The sequence below is a fragment of the Amia ocellicauda genome, chromosome 8, assembly GCF_036373705.1.
Source record: "Amia ocellicauda isolate fAmiCal2 chromosome 8, fAmiCal2.hap1, whole genome shotgun sequence".
NCBI lineage: Eukaryota > Metazoa > Chordata > Actinopteri > Amiiformes > Amiidae > Amia > Amia ocellicauda.
The window spans coordinates 21740338-21751037 of NC_089857.1; the positions used below are offsets into that span (position 1 = coordinate 21740338).

Genomic DNA, 10700 nt, shown 5'->3' on the forward strand with positions numbered 1-10700 from the left:
ACTGGTGGCCTATATCTCTGCTTTGATAGGTTTGAATGATTGTTTTGAACTGGTGGAATAAATCAAACATGATGGTGCACACCGGGTGATTTTCTTTTTCTTTTTATTATAAACCAGTCATCACATTTAGGCGCACTTTAAGTGTGAAACAATGGACACAAAACATTCATACATATTCAAAGAATAGCTTATTACAAAATGTGCAAATGTATATAGATTCTGCTATGTTCTATACAAATAGCAATGTAATAACGTAATGAAAATTAAACAGATTCTGAGATATCACTTTTTTCAGTTTATGACATAAACTCCACATAGAGGGTTATTTGTAGTTGTTTCTGTTCTTCTTCTTCTTCTTCTTCTTCTTCTTCTTATTATTATTATTGTTATTATAAACCAACAGAAAAACAGAAAAGGAGAAAGACTAAGTAGAAAGGAGAGCTACATTCCCTTTGAATGTCAAAACTCATCTCGACAAGATTTGTGAGTAGACAGTTCTAATGCAGTTTTTACAAAGTGGACTTCTTTACTAATTGATCCCATCCTGCAGTTAGAAAGGTCTCTAGCTCCTATTTTTCACAATGCAGAGCAATGTCAAGTGGCCTAAAGCTGGAAAGCTTTTGTTGGCCCTTCGTTTCCGTTGTGTACGCTTCTCAGTCCGGTGTTGGAAGAAACCCAATCTAATGCTGAATCAGCCCTTGACTTGTCTCAGTACTTCTTCCTGCAAAAATATGAAGAGGAAAACAGAAGGGCATGACCTTGAAATTAGTGTCCAACACTGCCATCAGTATGAATAAGAAGGCGGACATGCATTACTCTAATGCGAGCCAAGACATTAGTGGAATCGGGTTGTGACTGGAATATGGGAAAGTACAAGTTGGTGCCAATCAGAGGGTCTTTTCTCATTTTGCAGATGGGCATTTATATATTCAAATCAGTTGAAATGAAGCCAAGTATGAAAATCTCATAACAGTGGTTAATAAAAGTTAGCCATCTAATCTTTTAATAACTGTTGTTACTTCCACTACTACTGATCATAATTCTTTGATTGTTTTATACATTCCAGTAGTTAACATTTCTTTGCTCAAGTGCTTTTTGATCTCCACTTGTGGGGTGCTATATATCTTAGCATTCCTGTCAGCTCTGTGTATATACATATGTAGAAGTCTTACCCCCTCCTCCTCGTTGGCTTTCTCTTCCTCTGTGTAGTTGGTTTGCTGGTTTTCTTGTCCAGAAATGTCATCAGTTGTTTCACCCATTGGGCATCAGGTGGGGCACACAGCGTCATACCCTTTTTAACCTTGAATCTGTTGGGTAGTGTAGACAGAAATGGATAGGTTAGTCAAACATGGTATTTAGATGAGACGGAACTTCAGCAGGGCTACAAACAAGACAACCCTATGCAGACCTGTTCAGGGATTTAAAATGAAGTGCCTTTAGGGACATAAATCAGCCCGTGGTACATAGACTATACTGAGATACATACACTACATACTGAGACGCATACACTACATATTGAAATACATACACTATATACTGAGAAGCACATACACTACATATGGAGATGCACATACACTGTATTCTGAAATGTTTACAATATATATTGAGATGAAATGAGTGTTATGCTTTCATTCGCCATTTGATCATAGATAAGCAAAAAAAAGATTGTTTGAAAAGATCTGGAGTGGCCATTATCAGTAGTGCAATTTGTATACATGAAATATAGAACTTACAAGACTGCAGGTATCATGCAGCCTTCCCGAGCTGTCTGTGTGCTGTAGGACTTGACGATACGTCTTGGGATAATCTGGCTTTTAGTAGACAAGCAGCAGTCAAAAGCTCCTTCATAGCTTGCTATAAGAAATCACACACATTATTATTATTATTACTGATGCTGTAACTTTCACACAGTCTGGAGGAATTATTCAGTAATCTTTTTGTCACAAAAGCTATAATATACTTAATAATTTCATAACTGACAGGTAGCCTGTAGCCCGATATATCTGTATGTTTAGTTTTTTTCCATCTGGGGGGGCTGACATTTATAGGTCAAGGTCAGCTTTTTACAGGAAAACAGCTCTACATTAGTGTTGGGATTTCCCGGGTTCAATGATATTGTAGACTGCACATGCTGCCAAGCTTGGGGCTGAGAAAGGAGTTTTCAACTTTGACACATTTTAAACTTGAACAGATTATATGCACAATGAGCTGCAGCAGGAAATAATACAGGACTGGGTTTGTTGCAACAGACTGTCTAGTATCAACATGGTTTAGTTTGGCTGTATTAATGAGCAACATGTTGCCAAGATTCAACATTTTGTAACACTGCCCTTTAAATTGAAGAGGCTATTATTTTCCTTTTACTCGGATCTGAAATGAACACAGACAGTTGTTATTAATTGAGCTGCTACACAATGACAAGGAATCTGCTCATTACCACCTAAGGTGTAACCTCTAGCTGAATTAATGGTTTTCACTCCAGCAACTGCCAGCATTAGACTGGTTTCGAGAACCCAGTCACGAATGACCAGAAAAGCCCAACTTAACAACAGAAACACCTCAAGTCATCTCCATTCATTGCACAGGCTGGAGAATGAAGAATTCTTTAAGAACCCGGTTTCAACAATCTCTTCGTTCAGCCAGGCAGCTGCAACACAAGTGCTTCGGCATAACTAAAAGCATGCATATTGGAAACTAAGAGAAAGTCTTATTACCCACTTGAGTGTGAGTGCTTACCTTCTGCGTAGTTCCAGAGAACAGAGGCGACCAGGAGGAGAGCTACAGCTTTCACAGCCATTATGTTCATGCTTTCTTAGTTAGGAGCCTTGGAGGAGTTCAGAGCAGGTATGCAGCAGTATGGGGATAAGTGCCTGAATATATACTCTTAGTAAGTTTCGTTTTTCCAGCTGGGAATGTTGCCAAAGTTCGTCCTGGAAACTAACCTGTATCCTTTTTTTAAAAACTCCCTAGGGCATATCTGTCAGTTTACAATCTGTTACAGGTAATAAGACTGAGCACAAGCTGTTGCAAATCTCAAATTATTCTTTATCTTGCATCATGCCAAACAATGCGGAGAGGTCATTTGTTTTTGATCCTGATATGCAACACCTATGTGATATTAAAATGTTACAATGTAGTATGTGTTTCACATGTTTAAGAGTCTTTTGTTTCACTGTCTCTTTTGTTTTTATTTGTTTTGGGTCATTACAACAAACTGGATGAGGGTGTCTGCCAAGAAATAAAAATAATAATAATAAAATAATAAACAACTGAATAATCAGAAATGAGGACTGCATTCACAATAATGTCTGATAAAACTACTCTGTTTTAAGTTTTGACCAAAGCACAAGGCAACCCACACTTAGAACAACAATGTGGTCTGGTGAACTGCTGTTTTAAGCATTGAACCAAGCGCATGTTGGATGAGGAAAGCCAGATATGTGGGATAATATTTGGCACAGTTATCAGTGAACAACAGAAGAGCCGAGTGTTGAAGATAATGATTATGGATTAATATATAATAGTACAACAATATCACATTTGAACCAGTGTTCTCATCCCTGCACTTTAGATAGTCTGTACACACCAGTACAAAAGAGGAAATAACTTCTATATTTTCTTCTGTTTTGGGGTGAGTCATACTGCCAAAATCTCTAAAACTATGTTGGAGGCGACTTATGGTAGAGAAATTCAATTCATTCAATACATTCAATTCTCTGGCAACAGCTCTGGTGGACATTCCTGCAGTCAGCAGCCAATCACACGCTCCTTCACAACTGGAGACATCTGTGCATTGTGTTGTGACAAAACTGCACATTTTATAGTGGCCTTTTATTGTCCCCAGCACAAGTGTAATGATCTTGCTTTTTAATCAGCTTCTTGATATGCCACACCTGGCAGGTGGATAGATTATCTGGACAAAGGAGAAATGCTCACTAACAGGGATATAAACAAAATTTGAGCAAAACCAGCTTTTTGTGCTTATGGAAAATTTCTGGGATCTTTTATTTCAGCTCATGAAGCATGATGGAACCAACACTTTTTACATGTTGTGTTTATATTTTTGTTCAGTTGTTTTGGTCATATACACACTCCTTTCTGTCACATTTGTAAATACATTAACTGGAAGGTCAGATAATATTCAACATCAATATTGACTTTACACGCTGTGATTTGATTGGCAGAGTTAATCTAGTGTCTGTGTTTGTTCGCCTAATGCAGCGTGCTAAATCTACGGTTTCTAACATGTCTTGAGCTGCGCAGACAGTTGGCTGAATGTCCACAACTGAAGGTGGCCAATCTTCCCTGAAAAAAAAGAAACATTCCTGGAAATCTGACAGAGACAGAGAAGTAAACGTGCAAATGTCTGTTTTTATGTAATCCTTAATGGTTTGCAACAGAGTTTTTTTTATTTGTTTTTCAAACAAAGTTTCTGCATGTATTTCTAATTTGTAGGCTACAGCAAGTATACCTTTGGTTTGGATAAAGCACAGTAATAGAGGAAGAATTAAAGTGATTTTAATATATATTGTTTGTATATTCATATCTAATTGAAAGCAAGGAAAATTGATTACCAATGTCAGGGTAAAAGTATGTGGAAACTCTTTTAAACAGGCGGTGAAATTAGGCATCAAGTCATTTCACAATTAGGTTGTCTTGCATCAGGTCTCAAGACTTAATTTTGTAGGTTGTTCTCATCTGTCTGTGTAATTGATCCATATAATCCACTTCCCACATAAATGTGCACAGCCCTGCAAAAATCCATGCCATATAACTAACTTCAATCAAGTCTCAAACGTGAGTGAAGAGCTCATATTCTATAGGCATGGGTGAATGTTGCATTGTTTATTTGTCCTCCATGTCTTCTTTCCTCTGTCTTTTCTGCCTTGAATCTAAATCTTTTCAAGTGGTGCATAAAAATGTCCAACATCATGTTGTTCATGGACTGCACATATGGTTCCTTTTTTTGTTGGATTTGTTTTGTTTTACGCTGAACAATCCTACCATAGGCCTCTCCATCCCCGTCTAATGAAACTCAACCTCTCTTTTAATGTCCTGCTTGTTAGAACTATAGCCTTGTGGCTGTCATAATCAAGCTTGTAATAAATATTAATCTGAGCCAAACTGTGAAATAATGCTATTTTGTTGCCAATAAAAATAACGTGCCAAAAAACTATGTATGTTGGTTCTTGAGGAAAGTTATACTATACTGCAAAAGCTCTTTTTGGAGCTTGAATTATGTGTATCAACATCATCCATGCATTTAGTGTCTTGCACATACTGTTTAAATTAACTGTCTAATATTGTGTTTGCAAAAGGGTTAAGAGTGAGCAGATGCCTTCCAGTATATTCTGTGATGTTGTCTTACAAAGTCTGGCATCATATGCCTGGTGAAAGATTAAATCATTTTTCATAAGTGGATGTGGATGCTGTTCTTTGACCCTGACAGCCTGAATATGTAGTTTGTAGTTTTTTTTTAAATCAGATCATACACACCGCAATCGCAATCCTTTCAGGCTGTCAGTAAGTAGGGAGAGGTGTATAATCAATGTATAACCAATGTATAATCACATCACAAGAAAGTGTTATAACATTTGACAAAATTATAATAACAGTAATATTAATTTATTAACCCACATAGAATATTGTATAATCGCTTGGGGGAATTAATTGAGAAATGCACCTAGAAAGTTACTATCTGACTTGAATATTATCACTGCTTTCTCTTTTCTGCATCTGTTCCTAATAGCTGTCTGCTGTTATAGCACCCATAGGCATAGTAATTCATATGTATGACAATCACAGAAACAGCAAGATAGTACATTTTTAAGGTTCAAAGTTCTGTCATACAAGATTATTTATGGACTTCTGTCCATATCTCACCACATTTATCAGCCTTAATATTGCAACAATAAATCCTAAAGCATCACGGTGGATTTCAGCTTTTTGCACCTCCACACTGTACTTGGCATCCTGCTTAGTGGTCAATGGTAATACATTTACACAATACCTGACTGTTTGCTTTAAGGGAAGGCAAACCATGAACGCTTTGTCCTTCAGAAATTAGTTTTGGATTCTCTCTGTACCTAATCTATGCTTTGGTTCATCAGACTAAATGACTTTCCAAAGGTCTCTATATCAAATAAAAATTGATTGATTGATTATTTAATTATGGGTTAAACAACTACAGCACAACTGGAATGCATAACTCTGTTCCTGGTATCTTCAGGTTTTCAATCTAATTACCTAATCCAGCTAATTATTGGCTTCATTTCACTTCAGTCTTCCAGTTAGGCCTCCAGACTCAGTGCACGACTATATAGATAAGATAAAAGATTTAGCGTAATAGATGTTTAGGGTCGGGAAGCTTTTGGCCCATTCATTGGCCGGAAGCAAAATGAAGAACTGAGATTTGCATCCAAGACTTCACAGCTGTTAAATAAATACTGTGCTTTGGACAGGGGTTAGTTTGTTTATCTGCTGAAATATATTGGAACACAATGACCCATGTGGGAGCCAGAGGCCTGAAGACTCAATAGGTTTGAAATAAATACATAAATGAATAAATAACTACAGGGACGCTGCTTGCGCTTCAATAACCAAGCTGCTTTCTCTTAATCCATCAAAGAGGCTTTACAATAACAAAATTACAACATAAAATAATGTAATAAAGCAACGGATATAACATAGTCAAAACACACACACACACACTAATGGCAGGGCATGTATCAACTAAAACTGGCATTCCCTATGTTTGTGTGAGTGTCTGAAATGATTGTGGATGTGGATGTGGAATGAATCTGAACATCATGCTGGTCAAACAGTCAATCAGACACCCCCAGGGACACAGCTGTAATGTGTGCATTCATAGCTCAATGGGAGACAACTTTCTGTATGTCACAATATGTTTCTCATCACTAATAGATACATTAATTATAATTTTTTCGAACAGTATGGACACAACCCCCAATTGTCCAAGCATTCCTTTGATCTGCTCTTCATCTCCTGTCTTAACAAACCATTTGAATCAGAAATAATATAAAGTCTACAAATGAGAAGAGGCCATTCATCGTATTATGCTGCTGCCCTCTTACAAATGCTGAGACAAGTATCTGCTTTCTCTTAATGCCGATTGAAAAGTTGGTTTTGTTGCTCATTTCACTGTCCAGCCTCCTGCACATTGTCAGGATGAACTCTCCAAAATAAAAAAGTGCAGGAAACATAAGCTTCAAATACCTTTTGATTTATGCTATCAAACACATTCAAAGGCAGCTCTGGTCTCTGGTGTTCATACAAGAATAGAAAAAAGCAAATCTGTCCTTAATACTTATTCAACTATTTTTTTTAGATGCATTCAAGCTAAATGAGAATTTTTAAACACTACAATCAGGCTTGTTCAACAGCTCCGATTCCATATTTACATTTAAATTACACTCACCTAAAGGATTATTAGGAACACCATACTAATACTGTGTTTGACCCCCTTTCGCCTTCAGAACTGCCTTAATTCTACGTGGCATTGATTCAACAAGGTGCTGAAAGCATTCTTTAGAAATGTTGGCCCATATTGATAGGATAGCATCTTGCAGTTGATGGAGATTTGTGGGATGCACATCCAGGGCACAAAGCTCCCGTTCCACCACATCCCAAAGATGCACTATTGGGTTGAGATCTGGTGACTGTGGGGGCCAGTTTAGTACAGTGAACTCATTGTCATGTTCAAGAAACCAATTTGAAATGATTCGACCTTTGTGACATGGTGCATTATCCTGCTGGAAGTAGCCATCAGAGGATGGGTACATGGTGGTCATAAAGGGATGGACATGGTCAGAAACAATGCTCAGGTAGGCCGTGGCATTTAAACCATGCCCAATTGGCACTAAGGGGCCTAAAGTGTGCCAAGAAAACATCCCCCACACCATTACACCACCACCACCAGCCTGCACAGTGGTAACAAGGCATGATGGATCCATGTTCTCATTCTGTTTACGCCAAATTCTGACTCTACCACCTGAATGTCTCAACAGAAATCGAGACTCATCAGACCAGGCAACATTTTTCCAGTCTTCAACTGTCCAATTTTGGTGAGCTTGTGCAAATTGTAGCCTCTTTTTCCTATTTGTAGTGGAGATGAGTGGTACCCGGTGGGGTCTTCTGCTGTTGTAGCCCATCCGCCTCAAGGTTGTACGTGTTGTGGCTTCACAAATGCTTTGCTGCATACCTCGGTTGTAACGAGTGGTTATTTCAGTCAAAGTTGCTCTTCTATCAGCTTGAATCAGTCGGCCCATTCTCCTCTGACCTCTAGCATCAACAAGGCATTTTCGCCCACAGGACTGCCGCATACTGGATGTTTTTCCCTTTTCACACCATTCTTTGTAAACCCTAGAAATGGTTGTGCGTGAAAATCCCAGTAACTGAGCAGATTGTGAAATACTCAGACCGGCCCGTCTGGCACCAACAACCATGCCACGCTCAAAATTGCTTAAATCACCTTTCTTTCCCATTCAGACATTCAGTTTGGAGTTCAGGAGATTGTCTTGACCAGGACCACACCCCTAAATGCATTGAAGCAACTGCCATGTGATTGGTTGGTTAGATAATTGCATTAATGAGAAATTTAACAGGTGTTCCTAATAATCCTTTAGGTGAGTGTATATCTATAACTTTAAACAGGAGTTCTGACGTGTATTACTTCAAAACATACACTAGGAGCAATTCCAGGGATATTTGTGCCTGACTAAATTCAATATATTCCTCCATGGTGTAATTTGCAGATACATTTGCCACAAATTCACAGATGTTCTTTGATCCCGAGTGCTGTGAACTCTTTGACTCATTGTGAAATGAGAGATTGAATTCAAGTGCTGGTTTACTGAAGATCTTTTCACACAGTTTGAAAGAGATGGAATTGGTGAAATGGGTTAAATCCCAGTTGAGCCTTTCATAAGCAGACCATCTTATTCATAGCAAAATAAAAGCTTAGTAACAATAAGGAGATTATCTAAAAAATGAATCAAAGATAACAGCTATTAGCTGCACCAACATGTTTCCACCACAGCCTTCTTCAGGGAAATTGAAAACTCACTCAAAACACTACTGTTTACTGTTTCAATTTAAGACTAATTGATAGGAACTCAATCAATTCGACTCAAATCTACAGGTGAAAAGCACAAAATAGAATCTTAATGAAAACCAACCAACAAAGCATCAAGGGGACACATATATAAACAATAATTCAATAATTGGTAATTAAATAAATGTATCAACAATCTATTTTTAGCCTATTCAAGTTAATGACTGAAGACTAAACAACAGCCAAATAGCAATGTGTGGTTACAAACAAGTTCAATAATAAACATCTATATAAATTATTTTAATGGTGATGAGTTGAAATAAACTTAGTATTTTACAAATGTTAAAATGGTCCAGACACATTTCAAGAAGAACAGGTCAAGGATGGACAAAATAAGCCATTTGAATGGATCCCAAGAGATAAAAAAATACCATACCGGCAAATGGAAATCAAAAGGAGAGTAGAAATGGGATGGAATGCATTTGGAAGAAACAGCATGCATGTTGAAAGGACACCTACCCATTTGCTTGAAGAGAAAAGTATTTGATCAGTGCATACTACCAGTGCTCACTGGTACTGGTACATGGCTGTGAAAACTGGTCACTAATGCCAATGGGAAAAATGATACAGAAACCGCAGATGACACAAAGGAGCATGGAAAGATGTCTGCTTGGAATAACAAGAAGAGATAGAAAAATAAATGAAAGGATCCGAGAACAAACCAAAATATGTGACATCATTGAAAGCATGAAATTATTAAATGGCAATGGGCTGGACACATTGCAAGAAGAACAGATCAAAGATGGACCAAGTAAAATATATTCCAAAATTAATTATAAAATAAACAAATGAATAAAACCATTATTGAAGCCTTCCTTCAGATGCTGCGGTTTTATTGACTAATCTGTGCCCCTTTTCCCTAACATTGCTTCTACAGTTCACCAGAAATTACAAGAATAGTTACTCAGTGGCGGGCAGTCATAGTTAGCTGGTTAAGTATCACTTGGCCAGAAGCAATTCAAATGAAGAGAGACTGTAGTCTATTATATTATATTATATTATTCCTATCACTTTATTTTATCACTACATTTCACTCATGTCATGTAAGTATGTTTTCTTCTGCCACTATTACTTTCTCTTCAAAGAACGAGGTCCTCCCTTCATGTTGTGTGTGTTACAGGTGTGCATCAGCCCCATCACACACACATGCTAATGGAGAGCTGCGTGTGGAAACTCTTGTTTAGGCTCCACGCATGGGCACTGTCAACTAGCTACTCAGTCCTACAATGGAGCCGCAGTTCTGTCTGGCCAACTTAACGGCTTGCAGTCCGAGGTGAGGGAATGATATCTGTGGGCCTGTTTGGTTCATTGCTGTGCGCGTGTCCTGAATTTAGTGTTCTCACAAGCATGCAGCACTATCACAGACTGAAAGGTATTTTTTTCAACTTCAAATGGCCTAGCCTCTTTTCTACACACCAAGGCTCTGGATGATATTGTTAAGAGATGTTTCCCCAGCCGCCCCTTAAAAGTTTAATTACATGTCCTGTTGGGTGAACATGGCTAAAGATCTGTGACTCTAACAGAGCAGTTCCATCACATGAAAAGTAACTTGTTGCCATGGGAAGAA

General features: G+C 38.0%; 1 protein-coding gene across 1 annotated transcript; it reads right to left on the reverse strand.

Annotated features, from left to right (window-relative positions):
* Nucleotides 1-86: 86 nt before the first annotated feature.
* Nucleotides 87-2866, reverse strand: LOC136754661 (C-C motif chemokine 19). The gene is made up of 4 exons (XM_066710690.1): nt 2737-2866; nt 1734-1854; nt 1173-1307; nt 87-721 (listed from the first exon to the last, which is right to left on the reverse strand). Exons 1-4 carry the CDS (start codon nt 2804-2806, stop codon nt 709-711), a joined length of 339 nt encoding a protein of 112 aa, XP_066566787.1. The 5' UTR covers nt 2807-2866; the 3' UTR covers nt 87-708.
* Nucleotides 2867-10700: the final 7834 nt, after the last annotated feature.

Bases quoted from the DNA above. Each gene is read 5' to 3' on its own strand.
- LOC136754661 (XM_066710690.1), bottom strand. From the start codon at position 2,806: ATGAACATAATGGCTGTGAAAGCTGTAGCTCTCCTCCTGGTCGCCTCT. The intron at 1,855-2,736 runs GTAAGCACTCAC...GATTTCTTATAG, and splicing joins TCTCTGGAACTACGCAGAAG to CAAGCTATGAAGGAGCTTTT. The intron at 1,308-1,733 runs GTAAGTTCTATA...ACTACCCAACAG, and splicing joins TGCATGATACCTGCAGTCTT to ATTCAAGGTTAAAAAGGGTA.